General features: G+C 43.4%; 1 protein-coding gene across 1 annotated transcript in view; it reads right to left on the bottom strand.

Annotated features, from left to right (window-relative positions):
• Positions 1-20,398, bottom strand: part of EPB41L1 (erythrocyte membrane protein band 4.1-like 1) — a 175,144-nt gene that overhangs the window by 58,606 nt on the left and 96,140 nt on the right. The window contains exons 3-6 of the mRNA XM_006881494.1: positions 7,969-8,133; positions 5,887-5,991; positions 5,234-5,276; positions 527-602 (exon numbers count right to left, since the gene is read on the bottom strand). Coding sequence (XP_006881556.1) covers positions 527-602; positions 5,234-5,276; positions 5,887-5,991; positions 7,969-8,124 — 380 coding nt within the window. The 5' untranslated portion in view covers positions 8,125-8,133. The remainder of the gene's footprint in view (positions 1-526; positions 603-5,233; positions 5,277-5,886; positions 5,992-7,968; positions 8,134-20,398) is intronic.

Raw genomic sequence — 20,398 nt, 5'->3', positions numbered from 1 at the left:
TATGGGTTTCTTCACTCACAGCCTCATGTGCTCATGATACGCACAGAGTGGCATACAAGTTGAACCATGTACAATGACAACTGTACTCTCCTCCCACATCCCCAGAGGTGAAAACTGGGGGTCTCCCCAGCACATCAGTCTTAAGATTGTTTGGTTTTTCTCATTCAAAGATGACACACATAATGTCTTTTAAAAGCTTGACTAAGTTGCTGACATTTAACAATCATGATTTTTTTCAGCCCCAAATTTCTCTTCAATGATGATTTCAATTCCCTGTGGCAGTGATTACTCAGAACTAGTCTAGAAGGGGTTGGCTTCCTGTAATATGTTTTCCGGTAAAGTCAAGGGTTGGCCGTCACTGACCATTGCGTATGTGCTGCCTGCTCTCTTTGTTAAGGCTGCCTGCCTGGCCTCCTCTGAGTTTGCCACTGTTGTCATGTATGGTTCCAGGTGTCCCCAGGTCAGGTGCCCTTATCTATGGTCACACAGAGTCAGCATGTCTAGCTCATCCCTGTATAGCCCTCACCTTGTGATATCTTCTGTCAGCTGGGCAGGGTCAGGGGGGTAGAACTTGACTGTGAAGGCAAAATTCCAAGGGCTACCTATGAAGAGAACATGGAGAAGAGATCAGAGAGGCCCCAGAACTTTGGTGGGTGACCCAGACATACCTTCTTATGAACAAGTCTTTTATATCTATAATCTCAGTATAATCCACTTATTATCTCCATTTAACAGATGAGGAGAATGAGGCCCAGGTTGAGACCTATGAGCCAGCAGGCGAAAAGTAAGGTAGAAAGAAAATTCATACTATATACCAGACACAATGTTTACAGACAGTCATTTCTCCAAACATCATGACTTTACAAACATCATTTCCCCAAACCTTACTGAGTTTAGTCCTATGATTATTCCTGTTTTGGGAAGGGTGGACACACTAATGTTCAAGCAATAAAAGTGGCCCATTGAAGATCATCCAGGCATGAGAGGGTTCAAAGCCAGGCTACTTGGACCCAGTTCTTTCCTCTTTACAAAATGTCTAAGCCACAGCATATTAACCAGTAGGAAAGACATCTACAAAGTATCACACTAGATGGGCTTTAAAGTTTTCAGAGCCTTAACTATGTTGCTGTGCATTGGAACTCTTTAGAAAAGACACAGCATTTAATAGTTTCCAAAGTCACTTGACCTGCTGTATCCTTTTTCACAGAGCATCTTCAGAACACATTTTGACAAACACTGTCTTATACTATGCAATTCCACATCAGACAGAATAATCACATTATAAAAGAGACCTAAAAAGGAAAAAGGGATGAACCAAAAGTCACAAAAGGACACTTTACAGAGTTAAGAAGCTAAACTCTGCTTTTGGATGTGAAAAATCAATGGCACGCTCATAAGAAGGTATAGGTAAGAATAAAAGCAAAAATTTTAGCTGGAAATAAGTTCTGTACGCCAAGAGAAAAAAAAATGACTGCTTAAAAGAAAGTAAAGAGAGGGAGTGGGGATAGGAAAAGAGCCCATTGGGATGAGGGAAAGTGGAGGGAGAGAAGAGGACAGAGAGAAAAGGCAGGGGAATAAAGAAAAAGATATGAGACTTGGGCAAAATTAATGTAAATCAATAACCCAGAACAAGGAAGGGCACTGCATGACTGCACTGTGGTCAGACTGCTCTAAGTGTTCCTGGGATATTTTGAGTTCCATGATCTAAAAGGCCCCTGACAAAAGGAGGCCAAACCCAAGACACAGCTGTGGTCATGAAAGGTACATGTTAACACTCTGTCCCTATGGTCAGCACCATCATCACCATATACCTGCCTTATATTGAATATAAACTAAGTGCTGGTCATTTGGCTAAGAATTTTATGTGCATCTATAGACATCCACTTCCTAAATAACATGTCTCTGGAAACTCTATTAACTTTGATAAATGTTGATAGTTGTAGAGGGGCTTCAGGCCTTTTTGGTCATAGAGTTGTTATGAGTTATGCTCGACTCAAAGGCAATTGACAACAACAACAACAACATAGGCACTTAATCTTCAAAATCACCCAGAGGCAGACATTCTTTTTTTATAGGTGAGGGCTCTAAGATGTTAACCACTCTCAGGGCCACTGAGCTAATTAATCATGGTAAAAGGGGATCCAAGCCTTGGTCATGTGACCTCAGAGACCAGGCTAGTAACAACTGTCACCAAGGGATATTTAGCCTTAGAGGAGAACAGACACTGTCTGAGGAATAATAGTAATGTCTAGTACTAATGTGTACTGGCATTGCTATAGGTGATTTACACATAATAACTCATTTAGTAGTCACAATAGTTCTAAAGGTTAAGAACTACCATTATTCCCATTATACTGATGAGAAAACTCTGGCCAGACAATTAAACAGCACAGGAGCAGTGGCAGAGCCAGGATTCAAATCCAAGCAGCCAAGCTCCAATTTCCACTGTTTTAACTACCCCAATCCTACTGCCTCAAGGGAAGAAACTAGAAGACATCTACTGAGTAGATGTCCATACATACATCATTTAACAATTACACCCATTTCTTAGGGCAAGAATTACTAAAATCTATGAAGAAGAGGAGGGCTAAGAAAGGTGAAGGATTTGCCCCTGGTACCTAAGTGATGTTAACACCCATGGTACAAGCAGTCAGGAAATAAGGAGATGCACTGCAATGGGAAAATACGCAGTTAGGGACCTTTCCAAATTATTGAGGAGTAATGATGTCAGTTTGAGGACTAAGGTGCATCTGATTCAGGCCATGGTCTTTCTGATTACTAGCTATGCATCTGCGAGCCGGACAATGAAGAAGGACGACAGAAAAAGAATTGATGCCTTTGAGCTGTGGTGCTGGAGAAGAGCACTGAACATTACATGGATGACCAGGAAAGCAAATAACTATGTCTTGGAGAGGGTGCAGCCAGAGTGTGCTTTGGAGACAAGAATGATGAGGCTTCACCTAACATACTTTGGACATATTGCTAGGAGGTGCTATTCCTTAGAGAAGGACATGGTGTTAGGAAGGGTGGAGGGTCGGCAAAGGAAAGGAAGGCCCTCAACCAGGTCGATTGACAATGTGACTGCTGCGATGGGCTCTTGTGTGTCAGGAAGTGCGAGGATGGCAAGTACAGGACTGATTTCAGATCTTTTGATCATAGGATCACTATGAGTCATACTTGACGCAACAGCACCTGACAACAACCACCACCACCACCACCTAAGTGATGGGTGTCAAGGTTTGGGAGCTGCTGTCATTAGGTGCCATCAAGTTGAGTCTGACTCACAAGTGACCTTCTGAACCCTGTCCTATCCTGTGCGGTGCTCACAATCTCTGACACACTCAAGCCCATTGCTGCAGTGACTGTGTCAATCCATCTGGTTGAGAGTCTTTTTTTTTTCTGTCTCTCCATCTTTCCAAGCATAGTATCTTTCTCCAAGCCTCTCCTAGCAATATGTCCAAAGTAAATGAGTTAAAGTAAGATAAATAGAAAGTGAGATAAAGTAAGCTTTATCATCTTTACTTCCAAGGAGCACTCTGGCTCCACTTTCTCCAAGACTTATCTATTTGTTATACTGGCAATCTATGGGAATATATCCATTCAGTACTCTTCTCCAACACCATAGTTCAAAGGCATCAATTCTTCTTCTATCATCCTTATTCACTGGCCAGATTTCAGCATCATAGCAGGTGACTGAAAAGACCATGGCCTGAATCAAATACACCTTAATCCTCAAACTGACATTATCACTCCTCAATAATCTGGAGCAGTCCTTGATTTCAGATTTTTCCAGTGCAATACTGGGAAGTCCAGGACTCACAGTCAAAAGACTGAAGGACAGCATGAAGAAAAGAAAAGAGTTGGGGGGAGGGGAGAGGCTCCACTGGGATCCCAGAAAGTAGAAGTAAGTTGAATGGATGGTAAGACAGACTGAAGCCTGACTGAAGGAGGCACTTGCTCAAGATCAAGGCTGCTCCCCAATGACTCATTTATGCTCACAAGGAGGAAGCATTCACAAAGCCTGAGCTGTGGTGACAGGAGCTGTGAAGATAGCAGGCTGGACTTGCTGCCCTGGGGTGGGCTGTTGAGGCTCTGTGATTTTGTCCAGCGGCTTCTCTTTTTCCAAGTCCCTGGTCCTTATCAAGCACTGCACACTCAGCTGCCTGTATGTGCTCCAATTCTTTCAGGCATGAGAAGCAGGCCTTCCAGCTGGCCTGGGACTTCTGGGGGACAGCCTGGAGCCTAGGCCTAGGACCCTGTCAACCCCAGAGGATCATTCTCTGTGTGCCTGTCTCTTTGTCTCCAATTGATAGGAACCTAAAGGAAGAATTCCTCAAGCCCCCTCCTGCAGAGTCAGTTGGCATCTCTGGACCCAGCTGCCTGCTGTCATGGCAACAGGCTCAGCTACAGTTTTGCAGCCAGGGGACCAGAGAATCCAGAAGCGAGCAAGCACAGTTAAGGGGAGGGCCTATGGGGGAGGTATGTCTGTCTCATGGTCTCTGCTTATTCCACATTCCCTTTCTGAGGCCACCTACCTCCACCTTCTGCCATCTGAATGAACACAGCCCTATCCCTCCTAACATGCCCTTTCTCTCTGGTCCAGAAAAGACAGGTTGTCAACCTGCTTATCAGCCTTCGCCCCAGGCCTTGAAAAGAGCACAGGGCCAGTATTTACGACCTAAGAGTGCCAATACTTCACTCTGACATTGGGTCAATAAGTGAATCTCTCTAGGCCTCAGCCACCCATCTCTAAAGACAAGAGTTGGCCAAGATCAGTGACAGAAACAGCTTTCACTTGATATTTTAATGTCTATCCCATTGGCAGTGGCCTAGAGTGCTGTGTGGATAAGGATTCTGAAGCTGAGTATAGGGTCACTGAATACTGATACATGTACCAGCCCTGGTGAGTGGGTGTGTTCTAGCACCATTTGTCCTCTTGACCTTGAAACCTCTGCAGGTCCTTTCTAGGACTGATGTGACTTGCCCTGTGACTTTGGACAATAGTTTTTCTTTTCTGGACCTCAGATTTCTCCTAAAATAATGGTACACAGCAATTTCTGCCCTGTCTTATCTAAGCTTTGACACATGAAAACAAAGGAACTCATGGATCTGAATATACTTTCCAAAGCAGAAGGCAGCAGCAAAACAGGGAGGTAGCAGCACAACCAAGCCCTCCAAGGCCTGGGTCCCCAGCTCCCTACCACCACAGGCCCAACCACAACAAGCCACTCACTCCGGATCTGCTTCTTGATTTCCTTGGAGGGGTCCAGCCAGTTCTGAAAGAAAAGAAAGGGTTCTTTAGAGGAAAAGATGGAGAAGAAGGTCCAAATAGGGCTTGGGGTGACATTCTGAAATGGGTCTATCAATAGCTCCCAACGGGGAACATTTTTCGCTGGCTACACTTTTTAGCCCCTTTCCCTTGGGACTAGGAGGTTGGGGAATAAAAAACACATTTTCTGGTGTCCTATCATGGTGTCCTAGGACTGGCATTGCCCTGGGCAGTCAAGGTAAATAGCTCATACAACTGAGGTGGAGCTGGCAAAAACGGTAGAAACTCAGGCAGGAGTGTCCCAAAGATGAGGAAGAGGCTCTTGGGGTGAAAGTTCCTCAGTTCCCGCAGGCAATTCAAGCGTCCATGCAATGTCTCTCCAAATACTCATCTAAGGATGACTTATGGGTCAACAAGAAAGGAAGTCATAGCCATCAGGAGTAGATCTGGGAGGGAGGCAGAGAGCTGGAAAACAGACCAGGCTGGCTGAACCTTGGGGACATGCAAATAACAAAGGTCCAAAAAAAACTGCAGGACTAACGGAAGCCGAGGGATGTGGTTAAGACTAAGGGGTCTAACCTTCCAAAGCATGCTCTGCCCAGCCCCACCCCAAGTACCTTCTGGCTGTCAGCATCACAGAAGGTCAGGCCAAAGTAGTCTTTCTCCAGGAGGTTGAGATGCTCACATACCAGGTCAAACAGCACTTGGCCCCGGCCATGTTTCTGAAGAGAGGAACAGAGCTGTTGTGAGATTGGATCCACCTCAGAGTGGGCAGGGAGCTATCTCAGGCTTTACATCAGCAACTGAGAAAACTCATATACGTCCTGATCTAGAGAAAACATCAGCACTTCTGCCACCTACCCCTGGCTCTGCTCTCGAAGTTCAAAGTGATCCTGGGATGTGGCACTAACACCCAGGCTCATCAACTACCTTTCTTCCAAACTCTGATGAGGTTCAGACAGATCTTGGACTTGGTTGGGAGGAAGCTGGGGTTGAAGTGTGGAAAGTGATTCATCTTCCATTACAGCAATCACAGGAGGCTAACTTAGATCCAAGAGGTAGAAAAATCAAAGTCCTAGGTTTGGGGTATGATATGAAGAGCAGAGCTCCTTGAAACACGAAGGAAGTGAGTATAGAAAGAAGAGGAAGATCTGGGACTTAGTTAAAGTATGCCTCTCTTTTCTCAGCCACTTTTTCACACTAAGTCTGAGTGAAATAAAGGCAGCCCAGGTTAGAGTGTCTTCCCCTATTTGGGCAAACAGTAGGCCTTTTAAACAGAAGAGCCAAAATCAACTCCATCTGGTTATATCACTATTAAAGAGCCACCTTCTTCCCTGACCCCATCCCTAACCAGATTTTTCTATCTCTCTGTACTAATATCTAGTCCTGAGGACTCAATGACAAAATGCAAAACTTCTCTGGGTGTTCCAAACCCACAAGTATAAAATATCAATAAAGGAATCACGGAGGAAGGGGAGTGAAAGGCAATCACTATTCAAAGGTAGGAGACTATTCAAAGATAGGAGACTCCAGAGAGAGCGAATGAGGTCCCTGTGGGATTGAGATAGGGCACTAGGGCTTAGAACCAGCCTGACGGTGCTAAATCATGTCAGGAAACTGCTAAGCCTGGAAGAGTCCATCAGAGAGAGTAGATCTAGCCTCATGCTAGATCAATCCTCTTCTTAGGCAGGCTGAAACAGTATCCTGGGGCTGGTATGGACAGAAGGAAAAAGGTAAGAGGCATTCCTTTCTATTGCCTCAGTAGTACAAGAGGGAAGACATTCACTCTGAAACACATTTATAAAAATAAGAAAACAAAACAAAACAAACAAACAAAAAAAGAAATGGAACCAACCAACCAAACCAGCAGCGCTGAAGAACTTAGCCTCCCAAGGCTCAGAAGCAAGGCAAGTCCTTTAAAAACACAGCACAGACAGGACTCTCTTATACATTGCAGTGGTGAGATCAGCTCTGAACTCCTCTACACACATGCAGAAGGGTCAAGCTGGGGTGGAATTTCTAAGGGAGAGGGGCTGAGGAAGGATTCAGAATCACTGTGGATCTGAATCTATATAGGAAAGGAAGACATTAAATGTGAGACTAGAAGGCCCACCCTCAGGGGGGAACACCCGCCCTGACATCTACAGGACCATGCTACCAAGTTTTTTTCACAGACCCTGGTTAAAGGTCCTTCTACCGGGCTGTATTCCAATGTCTGGATAACACATTTATTACAAACTCTGAGGGGGTTCATTGGCCTAAAGACTTAGAGTTGGGTAGTTTAAGGGTTTCCTAAGAAAGGGAAGACTTCTCTTTGCACTCCATAAAGAAATGTTTTTAGTTTAAACACCAGTGTCTTTTGGGTATTATGGAAAAGGCCAGTTCCCAGGCCTGATCTTACTAACCAGACTGCAGACAGTGCCTACATGGTGCCATCCTTGCCAAGGCACAGTCACCCTGAGAAACCTTTCCCTGGCACTAGCTCTGTGCCTAATCTAACTTTATTTACAGTTTCAACAGCCTTCTCTGAGCCTCAGTGCTGCCATCTGTACAAAGGAGGCCTGGCCAGGTCATCTCTACAGGGATCTTGCAATCAATCCAGGACTTCATGAAGAATGAATATCTTTGGGCTTGGCCAGGCTGACAGCATTGCTCTGGCTCTCTAAGGCCAAGTAGCCAGGTGCCGAGCGCTCCCTTACCTCCACCTCACACTCATACTCGGAGGCATCGAGCAGAGTGACCCGGCAGATGGCACTCTTGTATTTCTTGGCAATCTTCTGGGGCGATTTCTGAGCCCTGCTGGGCGTCGTCCTCTCTGACAGGCCATCAGCCTCACAGTAGTCCTTCTCCTCCATGTCTAGGCTCTGTGGGTTCAATCAAGTGAAGAGTTTGGTCAGCGAGTTTGAAACCACGGCTTTTCATAAATATGAGAAGCACTAAGGCAGTAGCTGGGGCTGAAATGAGTCTCAAAATGAAAAGTCTATGGGTGGTACATGTAGAGGTCTTAGCTTCCATGCGTAACGGGGCCCACTTAAATGAGTGGTCCATTTCTTCCCAGAAGACTACTGGGAAGTATCCCGCAAAACCAGTGGCTCTTCTATCTCCCAGTACAGTAAGTAGGAGCATCCATCTTGTCTTCTCCTTCTGTCACTGGGTCTAGCAGAAAATAGGACGTTTACAGGCTAATCCAATGAAGGAGAGGGAATTCAGAGCCCTGTCCACTAGTCTTAAGTCTGCACTGACTTCCTAATGAAATTTGTCAAGTTCCTGTTTCTTCCTGATCCTATCATGAATTAAAGCAAGTGATTCTTCATGTCTCTTGTCATTACAAAGAGTGTTACAATAGTTTTTCCAAGCCAGAATGGAAAGGCTCAAGCAGTAGGAACACATAAGTGAAAGAACACAGGTTTTAGAAATCCGCCTAGATTTTACTTCTATTGCTAAATCAAAGGTCAGTGGTTTGAACCCATCAATGGTTCGAGGAGGAAAGATGAAAACAGTATTCTCCCATTAACGACAGGCTTGGAAACCCAACGGAGGGTCCCCATGAGCTGGAATCGACTTGATAGTCCTGAGTTTGGGGTTTGGTTTTGTCACTTTTATGGTATTATGACCATGGGTATACCTTATTTCATCCCCAGGTATAAAATGGGAAAATGAATCGCTACCTTCTTAGGTTTGTAAAGATTAAATAGAGAAATTAACATAACAATCCTAGCATATAACAGGCCACTAAAAAAAACTTAGTTCTATTCTTTCTTCCTCTAGAAAAAACACTGGGCCCTAAGTACTGGCCCTGGCTGGGCAGCCATGGTGCTCTTGACCACGCACCTGTTCAGCAGGCCGAGTTTCCTGCTGAGGCGGCTGTTTCTCATTGGAGTTGGCCTCAGGGTGGCCGTGGCCTGCAGGTGTCACAGGAGTGGTCACAGCAGCTGCTGCCTCAGGCTGCTGTGGGGCCTCCTCCTGAGCCTTCTTCACCTCAGAATCAGGGCCTGTCTCTGTTGTCATGGTGACCAGCACGCCTGCATTGGCATGAAGGAGAGAGCATGTAATAGGGAGAGTGACAGTGATGGCAGGACAGAGCAAAAGGGGCAGGAACCACATGCAGAGAGAGACAGATGGAAAGGAATGGACAAAGAACCACAGAGGAGAGGGAGGGAGAGAGAATAAGTAGGGATGAGGAGAGAGAGTCATGAGAAGAGGTTAGTGGCCTTTCTCCCACCCAGCATTCAGAGATTCCAATCGAGGTTCTTTCTAGGAATGATGAAAGTCTCTCTAGAAGCACACAGGGCAGCCTGTGACCATCACCAAGAAGAGCCCTCAATCAGCACCCAGCACAAAACAGGCCCTCAGCAAACAGTGGATAAAGTGAACTCAATCAGAGCCTTGGATTCCAGGACCTTCTGGCACTGAACTCAGACTATAGCCTCTTCATACCCCAGGCCTCAATCATTGCAGCCCTGCTGGCTTCACAGGGATGGTGTGAGGACGGCTCCAAGGGATAACAATGGCCAAGCACTTGATAAAACACACAGCCCTGATGAGATCAAAGTGAGAAGAACCAGTCTCAGGCTCACCTCAACTCTCTGGGACTGATCCAAAAAGTGAGGACTCAGAAATGAGCTCTGAGGTAAGCTCTTCTTATCATTTTCTCCTTGAAGGAGGAGATGAGGCAGATTTCAGAGAAAAGCACAGTGGAAATAAGCAAATTGCAGAAACAAAAGTGGGAAAGAAATAACAAGAAGAGAGCATGGTCTCATTTTTAAGATTTAAACTTTAACCACATCCCTTTGGGATTGTACACATGTAGTAAAAGATCGAAAAAAAGATATTCACCACACAGAGGTTAAGTCAGAATTGGATAAATGAATAAAGAAAATCTGTAGCAATGGAGAGGATAAGAGAAGGAACTTCACATACTTTGGAATTATACGTATGTGTGTGTGTGTGTGTGTGGGGTGTTGTTGTGTACAGGCGAGTCAAAACTGACCCATAGCTGACCCTCCAGCAGGTATTTTACAGGCAGTAAGCTGCACGAGAGACGACTGCCCATCTTTCACTCATGGAGCAGCTTGTAGACTCAAATTGTATAGCACTGCCTTGGAAATGTGAGCTCTGGTAACCTAAAGAGTACTGCTCTGGCAGTCTGAATCTACCATTGGCTCCATAGCAGAAAAATAGGCAATCTCCTCCAGTACGATTTACAACCCTGAAATCCACAGTCTCGGATAGAAGGTAGTTCCAACTCAGCGGCAAAGAGGATGATATTCTTAAATGCACAATTTAAAAAAAGATTGTGACAAAAGCAATTATCTCTGACAAAGTTAGTGCATACACATGGAATTCAGAGCTGAAACTAAAACAGAGAAATAGGCAGAAAGCTTCATCCTGAGTGTAAACTTTCTTCTACAGCTCTCAATAAATGAAAATGGGCCAGACTAGACTCAGGCAGGTCCATTTCTCTACCCTAGGAGGCCTCCAATGGGTAGCAGATAGGCAGATCCACCCTGGCCAGCCACGTGCTCCAAGCCCCCAGCTCCACACTTCCTTTTTTATTTTGTTTTGTTTTGTTTTAGGTCTCCTGACCTTGAAACGGGATTTATTGCCATTTTCTAGCATAGCTCTCTGTTGTCCTTCCACAAGAAGGAATATTATTTCTGACACCTTAGGTTCTCTGGGAAAGAGACCCAAACAAGGCAGGGAAAGGTCCACAATTCCTTTTATCTCCAGTTTCTCTCTCTAGATTTTACAGGGTGCAAGGTCAGCCCTGAGGAAAGGGTAGTGGATGGAAAGTCAGGGACCCTGAACACCCCACTCAACCATGTGGCAGCTCTGGAAACCCCAGAAATGTCACGATCATCCTTGAGCCCCAGTGAGTGGATAATGAGGACAGTGCTTCATAAACTGAAATTCAGTGCAAATGAGGGTTTGTTGGTACTGATGCTGCTCTGAAGAAGTAAGGTCAAGGGGAAGGCAAGGCCTTGGCCCAGACTGCCTCATCTCCATCCAGAAACGCTCCCCACACATGCAATCACCCTAGACTTTTCAGGTATAGCTTAAAGGTCTGGTTAATACATGCAGGCTTTCAATCAGTTACCTGACAGTAAGTGGCCACTGTGCCAAGACACAAAGCAACAAGAGCTGCTCAAAGGGAGCTCAGTAGGGGTCAAACCGAGACTGCATGGTTCAGGATCTTTTCTCGCCTGCACTTGAGGACCATTGGCCATTCATTATGCCAGATAAGGCCTACAGGCAAGGGCTCTTTAAACAAGGACCCTTAAAAAAATACCTACTTAATTCTTCCTTTTTTTTTAAAAAAAAAAAGGAGATGGAACCATAGATTAAATGGTACATCCTGTGCTGTGACAGCAAAGTCCAGAGGCTCCACATGGGCCCAGGCCACCTAGAGTCACAGGGGCTCGCCACATCTATTCCTCCTCTCTGTCTCAGTCAGCCTCGATCTTCTTTGAGCCCACACTCTCTGAGCCCTTCACAGGCTTCAGTCTTCTTGGAAGCAACCAGAAATGCAACCTTAAACACTCAACTTCTCCCCTTCTCAAATCATCAGTAGAGTCTGCTGGAATCAAATGCCTCCCACTTCTAGAAGCAGACATGACAGGAGCTGTAAGAGTCTTCTGAGATCATTAAAATCTACTCATTTTCTTTTCTTTTTTTAAATAATTTTAATGAGCATTTACAGAGATTTTGGATTTCCATTCATTCACTGCTGCACTTCCCTCCCCGCCCCAGCCCCCCCCCCACCCAGTTTGCTCCTCTCTTTCAAAAGTAAAAGAAACACTCCCTCCCTGGGACACAATCCCCCCACCCCAAGTACATTCCACTATGCAAGCTTAATCGTGGACTCTTGTGATAACCATAAAATGCTTTTAAATTATTCACTCCCTCAGCTGTTTCAGTGCAGTATACACAATTTATCCAGTTTTTCTGTCTTACTCCAACCCTGATACCAATCCCATTTTCCAACAGTGGCACCATGCAGTCCTTTTGTGACTGTGACTGAGATATTTCACTCAGCATAATGTCCTCCAGGCTCACCCATTTTGAATAATATTGCATGAGTTCCTTGTTTTTCAATGCAGCATAGTATTCCATTGTGTGAATATACCACAGCTTCTCTATCCATTCGTTTGTTGATGGGCACCTGGGTTGTTTCCAACTCCTTGCTATTGTGAACAGAGCAGGGATAAACATGGGTGTGACTCATTTTCTTTTATAGCGGAGAATCAAAGTGCAACAGAGAGAGCCATTTTCTCAGACAGGTCATCCTAGGTTCCATTTAGCCCCTCTTGCCCCACCCAGTCTCTTGGCTTCTCAGATCCTATCTTCAGATCCATTATTCTTCCCACTGCACTTTGCTGCTTCAAGTAAACCCAAGCCAAATCTCCTCACAGGAGAAAGCACTAAGGTGAGGCTAGAATTCCTAAGCCACCAGAGAACCAATGACCAGGTGTTAGTCAAATCTAGAGTTCATCAACTCTAGATGGAATTAGCAAAAATAAAAAAAAAGAAACTATAAAAGTAGGAAACATCTGCAATCTGAATGAAAGACACATAATACAAAATGATCAACATACACCACAGAAACAAAAAATTCAGTAAAGTGTCAACTTTACTGGATGGCAGGAGAACAGGTTGTTATTTCTTTTTAGCTGTAATTCTTTATATTTCTACTATGCTAATAGATTCCTTGAATGATTGAAATCTAGAGGCTCAAAAATAATTTTTATGAACTAAAAAAAGTGACCATTTTTAAAATCTTTGATAAAAATGCCTCCTTTACCAAAATAACTGTGAGTTATCATCTTACCCTAGCAAGAATAGCAAAATTCAACAGAGCAGCAAAGAGTAAATTCTGGTGAGGTTGTGGAGGAACTGGAACCCTTCTTTACTGTTGGTGGAAGTATAAAATGGTACAACCACCAGGGAAGGCTGTATGGTGCTTTTCAAAAAGTTGGAAATAGAAACACCATCTGACCCAGCAATTCCACTACTGAGAATATATCCTAAAGAAACCATAACTGTCACCCAAGCCGATTTATGCATACCCATGTTTATTGCTGCTTTGCTTATAATAGCAAAGAGTTGGAAACAACCCAAGTGTCCATCAACAAACAAATGTATAGAGAAGCTCTAGTATAATTTACACAATGGAATACTACGCTGTACTGAAAAACAACTCATGAAATATTATTCAAAATGGGTGACCCTGGAGGACACTATGTTGAGTGAAATATCTCAGTCACAAAAGGACAAATACTGCATGATGCCACTGTTGTAAGGCAGTACTGTCATCGGGGTGAGGGAGTATCTAAGAAAGAGGGGATAAATAATGTATACTGCATTGAAACAGATGACGGAGAGAATGGTTTAAAAGGAATATAGGATTAGGTATGTTTTTCATGACAAGATTACAGAAAAAGAAATGCATAGTAAAGTGGACTGTGGACTTGGGGGGACTGTATAACAATGAAAGAATTTTTTTTTTCTTTTTAAAGAAAAAAACAAACTGGGAGGCGGAATGGGCAGGGAGGAAAATACAACAATGAATGAATGGAGGAGGGAATGAAATTGAAAGAATATGCTGTAAAAAATATATATATGTTGCAGGGCACTCTGCTGGCCTAGTGGCAAGAAGCTGCACTGCAATTCCAGAGATATGTGGTTTGAATCCACCAGATGCTCTCCTGGAGAAGGAGGGGCAGTCTTCTCCTATACCAGTCAGATCCTATTTGGCAGTACACACACACAAAAATAATAAAATAAAATTTTTAAAAAATTTTAAAAATACATGTTGCATTAAAAAATCATTAATTTAAAAAATCCCCCAAAACAAAACAAAACAAAACAAAAATTCCTCCTTTACTTCACAAGTTTAGGAATAACAGTCTGATTCTTTCGCTAGGCCATGGACAGCAGGCCAAGAGGTGAGTTTTTGGCTTTTAGTATAGCCTGCCATGTGAGCATGGTTCTTGCCCAGGCCACACAGCCCTGTGGAGCCCATAGGTGGTCCTGCCAGGAGCTAGGAGAAAACTCATGCTGGTCTGTGCAGAGTTTGATGCCAAGATGAGAGGAAGATTCTCACCCAGGAAACACACACCCTGGCAGGATGTGATTTTAGATTTGTCAGTGCATATTTCAGCCTTTTAGAAGAGCCTGGAGAGGGAGGAATCTGAGGCACAGAATTATCAAAGGCAGTTTATAGGGTGGGGAGCTGAAGGTAAGGGTAGAAGGATTGTGAAAAGGGGGGAAATTTAGACAGGCAATGGCAGGGAGGGCATTCAGGACAGTGAAGAGACTTTGCAATCCTGATACTTAAGAATGAGAAGCTGTCAATTTAGATTGTCTCCTAATAGCCTGGCAGGAGAGCCAGGTAAAGGTGAAGAGTTGGGGGTAGAGGCAGCTCTGGAGTCAGAACTATGACTCTGTTAAGGAAAGACAAGACTCCATTGTTGAGGGCGACTTACAAGTCAGGCCTGACAGTCCCATCTCTTAGAGTCTTCACAGCAGGACCCCACTGCTGGGTGGCTAGAAGCATTGGCTTTGGAGTCAGGTTGGCCTAGCCCAAAGCCCAGCTCCCAAACTTAACTCACTTGTGACCTTGGTGAATGACTTCACTTCTCTGAAAAAGGCTATCTCTCCTATAAAAAGAGATAGCCTGCCTCCTTCTCGGGATAGTGACTGATACTCATTCAGTAAGTGACAGAGCACTCAGCATGGCATTTGTTGGTGTCATCAACTTGGTTTGAACTCTTAACTACCATATAAGTACAATAAAATGAGATGCTGCCCTGTCTTGTGGCATGTTCACAATTATTGTCTCTGAGCCTGTGGTTGCAGCCACTGCATCAATCCATCTCATTAAGGGTCTTCCCCCTTTTCATTAGCCTTCTACTTTCCCAAGCATGGTGTCCTTCTCCAAGGACTGGTTCCTCCTGATCACAACACAGGCGTGATGAATTCTTGCCACTCTCACTTCTAAGGAACATTCTGCTTGTCTTTCCTCCAAGACAGATTTATTCATTTTTCTGGCAGTCCATGTTTACTCAATATTTTTTGCCAACACTACAACTCTTCCTTCTACCCTTTTTATGGTTTGGGTTAAAGTGTACAGAACAAATTAGTTTTCTATCCAACAATTAATATACAAATTAATACACTTTTCCCCCCTATTAGTTGTCATTTCCTCGATGTAACAGCACACTTTCTGCTTCTTCCTGGCCTTTCCTCCCTTCTAAGCATTGTTTTTGGGTAACGCCATTTTGATATTATATGACTGATTATCTTGAGAAGTGTGTTCCCAATAAGTGTTACTGTTCATTTTATAAGCCTGGATATTGTTTGTTTTCAGAATATCCCTGAGATGTGTTCAGTTACAGGTCTGAAGGATGCATAAGGGCAGCTTCTGTCAGACCAGTAAATCTGGTCCATTTTATTCTTTTGAATTTTGCTCTAAATTTTTTCTCCTATTCTGTCCAGGACCTTCAGTGATCCGAATTCAAGTAGTTGGTAGCAGGAACTGGGCACCAGGTACTTCTTCTGGTCTCAGGGCAATGGAGGCCGTGGTTTATACATTCCATTAGTTTTTTGGACGGATTGCTTCCTTGAGTCTTTGCTTGTTTTTAATTCTTCTTTCCTCCAAATGGCAAAGATCTATGGCTGACCCTTAGATGGCTGTTTGCTAGCTTTTTAACTCCTCTGTCACTATTCACCACATTAAAATGTGTAACATTGACTTTGGGAACTGTTATGCCAACACCATGATTCCAGGGCATCTTCTTCAGTCTTCCTTATTAGTATACAGCTTTCACACTTGCATATGAAGTGACTAAAAATATAACAGCTTGGGTCAGGTGCACCTTAGTCTTCAAGGTGACATCTTTGTCTTTTTTTTTTTTAAGAAAATGCAGTATATTAGATGATCATAACAGACTATGAAAGGGTCAGAAGAGAACTGTCTGACATCTTTGCTTTTTAACACTAAGAGATCTTTTGAAGATTTACCCAGTGCAACATATCGTTTGGTTTCCTGATTGTTGCTGAACAACGATAGAACCCTGAGAGAGTGCTTCCATTATTATAGGCAACAATGGGAAGCCACAGTGAAGAGTGGCCTAAGAACCAAGAGTTCAGAAATGCCCAGCCAGAATGGATGGAGAAAGAGATGTTCTAAGACACAGAGGCCAGCAGGGCCAGACTGACAAGGGATTAGAAAAGGAAAAGGTCAGCCAGAGAAGCCAGTGCTGACAGTGCCTCTGTCAGCCCCATCTGGAGGAACAAAGACCGTCAGGTCCTAGAGGCAGCTCTGGTTTGGGCTGGGGGTACCCCAGCAGGCTGTCAGTATCTGATGCTTTTCAATACTGCACCCACCTTCTTGGCTTCCCTGGCTTACTTTCCAGGGATGCTAAGCCTCCTTCACATGCTGTGACTTTCTGTGTGGGCAGCCTACAGGGAGAAGTGTTCTGCTCTGGCTAAAAAAATATCCACTCAGCCTTGGAGTTGTACCATTCATTACAAATTAATCAACTGGTATCTGGTTTGTACATCAGCCTCTCTAACAGGGCTAACATGAATCAGCATCTCTGGATTCCAGTAACTCTGATTTGTTCCTTTTCTATCCCCACAGTGACTGTCCAGGTCTAAGACATTAACTTGTGTCCAGATGACTGATCCAGCCTTTGATATAGTTTTTCTGTTGCTATGTGGGCCCTCCTAGAGTTTATTCTCCAGAGAGTAAAACAGGGATCTTTTCAAAATCGCAACTGGATGCCTACTATAAATAATATGATAGTTTACCGTCCAACTAAAATATAAGCTCCTTATCAAAGCTACAGGTTCCTATATGCTGTGACCCTTGTCCGTCTCTACAGGATCAACTACTTACCACTTCTTGTGCCCTTTCCCCATCCACCACCCTCCACTATGATGCTGAGCCTGTTGCACTGGTTTTCTGTCTGTTCCTGCCATGTGCCTTTTGTCCTGACTGTTTCCTCTATATGGGCAGATCTCAATTTATAAGCTTTGTTACTAAGTTGAATTGTATTACCCCAAAAATATCTTAAATGTCCTAATCCTTATGCTCTGCTGGAGAAGGAGGAACAATCTCCTCCTGTACCAGTCAGATCTGATTTGACGGCACACACACACACACATACACAAAATAATAAAATAAATTTTTAAAAAAAAGTCCTAATCCTTATACTTGTTAAAGTGTCCTTGTTTGAAAAATGGACTCTTTTCTCTGAAGACAATATCAGTTCAGTCATATTGAAGTAAACTGGGTCTTAGCCACAATCTCTTCTGACTGGTGTTTTTATAAAAAGGCAGAACAGATATGCAAACAAGGTCACACAAGAAAAAGACAGAATGTAAATATCCATTGGCAAGTCAAAATCAGAAGATAACAAAGACATGGAAAGATCTTCCCCTAGAGCCAACAGAGAGCATGGGTCTACCAATGCCCCAAATTCAAACTTCTAGCCTCCCTCCAAAACTACGATAATTATTTCAGTTCCTTAAAGCTCCTTACCACCTTGCATTATTTTGTAAGGACAACTTAAGAAGCTAAGAAACATCCTCTGTCCACTCTGTCTAAAATAGTGGGTTACACAAGAAGCAATGATGTCCGTGTGAGAACTAGGATGTGCATGATTCAGACCATGGTCTTTTCAATAACTTGCTATACTGCTGAGAGCTGGGCAATGAAAAAGAATGACAGAAGAATTGATGCCTTTGGGCTGTCGTGTTAGAGAAGAATACTGAATATCCCAAGGACTGCTGAAGGAACAGATATTTCTTAGAGAAGATGCAGCCAGAGTGCTCCTTGCAGATAAGGATGCTGAAGCCTTATCTCACGTATTTTGGGCATGCTGCCAGGAAAGACTATACCTTGGAGAAGGACATAATTTTTTGAAAGGTGAGGGGATGGCAAAGGAGAGAAGACCCTTAGCCAGATGGATTGACACAGTAACTACAGCAATGGGCTTGAGTGTGTCAGAGATTGTGGGGTTGGCTCAGAATAGGACAGGGTTCATAAGGTCGCTATTGAGTTGTACTCAACTCAATGGCACCTAACAACATCACACTGAGTTGACTTGTTGGTTGTTTTCTGGACCACTTCATAAATGGAAATAATACTGACTGACTGGTTTACTTATCCTTTTATATTCCTCCTCTAGAACATACACGACATAAAGATGGTTAGTCTTGTATGCTATTATTCCCAAAACCTAGTCTAGTTTTTAATATAATTAACAAGAACAAAGCTAACATCTATTGAGTTTACTATTTGCCAGGTACTGATCTAAGCACTCACTCTGTATCAGTTAACTCATCTGATCTTCACAATAAACTATAAAGTAGGTACTTTATTGTCTCCTTTTTATAAGAGAAGAAACTGAAATCCAGAGACGTTAAGTAGCTTGCCCAAGATCATTCAGCTAGTAAGTGGTAGTACCAGGACAGAAGATGGAGAAAAATGAATGCTTGAAAGATGGGTATAGGGAACACTAATCTACCCAACTGAAGACCTGCGGCCTGGGCTGCATTCATTCATCTCAGAGGCTTTCTGGTTATCAGTTGGTCAGCCTCTCCTAGGTGGACTTTAAGCATTTGATTTTTCCATTCAGACTCCTGATATTATCATCCTCCTTTTACAGATAAAAACACAGAAGCTTGCAAAGTCATAGTGATGTGCCCAAGTTCACAGAGCTAGACCAGGTCTCTCTGACTCCAAAGTCCTCCCTACCACATTTCAGCATGTGGGGCGGGGGAGGTATTGGGGAATGGGGGACAGTTAAGACACAACACTCATCCTGTCCTAAATTCCGAAGGGAGAAGTCAGAAGAGGAAAGACTTCCTCAAATTGAAAGAGACAATTATACCAGGGAGGAGACTTGAACATGGAATCAGGACCACTGCTGCTTCTATGGGATGGCCTTGGAAAAGCCATTTCCCCTTTGTGAACCTCAGTTTCTTCATATCTCAATGTGGAGTGTTCTCCCAATTCAAAGCCAGGACCATGCAGATGATAGATGTTACAGAAAATTAAGTGCTTTGAAACAGAAAAGCTGAAGTCATACTAAGTTTTGGGGTTTGTATGGTTTTACAATATGATTTAGGGGAAAGTTTAAAGGACAAATTTAGTTTTCCATTCAAACATATATAGACATTTTATTTCACGACATGAGTTGCAATTCTCTCAATGTAGCAAGACTCTTCCTGCTTCTTCTTTGGGTTCCTCATTTCCTTCTTTCCAGCCCTTTCCTCTCTTCTGAACCTTGTTTTGGGGTATATGCTGCTCATATAATTGACCAATCTGAGGTATACATTCCTCGCTTTATAGACCTGTCTACTCTTTGTCTTCAAGGTCATCTATAGGGATGGGTTCAGTTCCAGGTTTGAAGGGAGTATAAAGGTCCCAGTCTTGAAGGTCCAACCAATCTTTATCAAACAAGCAAGCCTGATCTTTTTCGTTATTTTCAATTTTGTTTTACAGTTTTCTCCTGTCCAAGAGTTTCAGCAGTCTTCAACTCAGAACAGTCAGTAATGGAAGCCAGGCATCATCTAGTTTGGCTGGTCTCAGAGAATTGGAGACTGTAGTTCCTGTGGTCCATTCGTCCTTTGGATAAATTATATCTTTGAGTCTTTGTTTTTTTCCCCATTCTTCTTCCGTCTGGATAGAGAAATTATGCCAATCTATATTGAGTAAGTACATCTTAGATGACCACTCATTAGCTTTTACATATCAAAATAAGATGTACAATATTGTAAAAGTAGAATATGTTATATCTGTTTATGACATACATGCAAGAAGCATGTCTTCATATACAAAGAAGAATAACAAAAAGACACACAACACCAACTGGCCCAGTAGTCGCAAATTATCACTCTCTAGACAGAAAGTCAATTGGTATGCCGTCAACTCCTGGAGCCTTGTTTTTTGCCAATTCCTTCAGAGCAATTTGAACTTCCTCCTTCATCACCATAGGCTCTTGCTCATACGTCATTTCATGAACTCTTCTGTGTCAGCTAATTACTTCTGATACAGTGACTCTGTGTATTTCTTCCATCTTCTCTTGATACTTCCTGGTTCATTTAACACTCTACCCC

The sequence above is a fragment of the Elephantulus edwardii genome, unplaced genomic scaffold (genome assembly GCF_000299155.1).
Source record: "Elephantulus edwardii isolate Elephantulus edwardi_28Jun2011 unplaced genomic scaffold, EleEdw1.0 scaffold00015, whole genome shotgun sequence".
NCBI lineage: Eukaryota > Metazoa > Chordata > Mammalia > Macroscelidea > Macroscelididae > Elephantulus > Elephantulus edwardii.
This window is presented reverse-complemented; position numbering and strand designations above follow the sequence as displayed.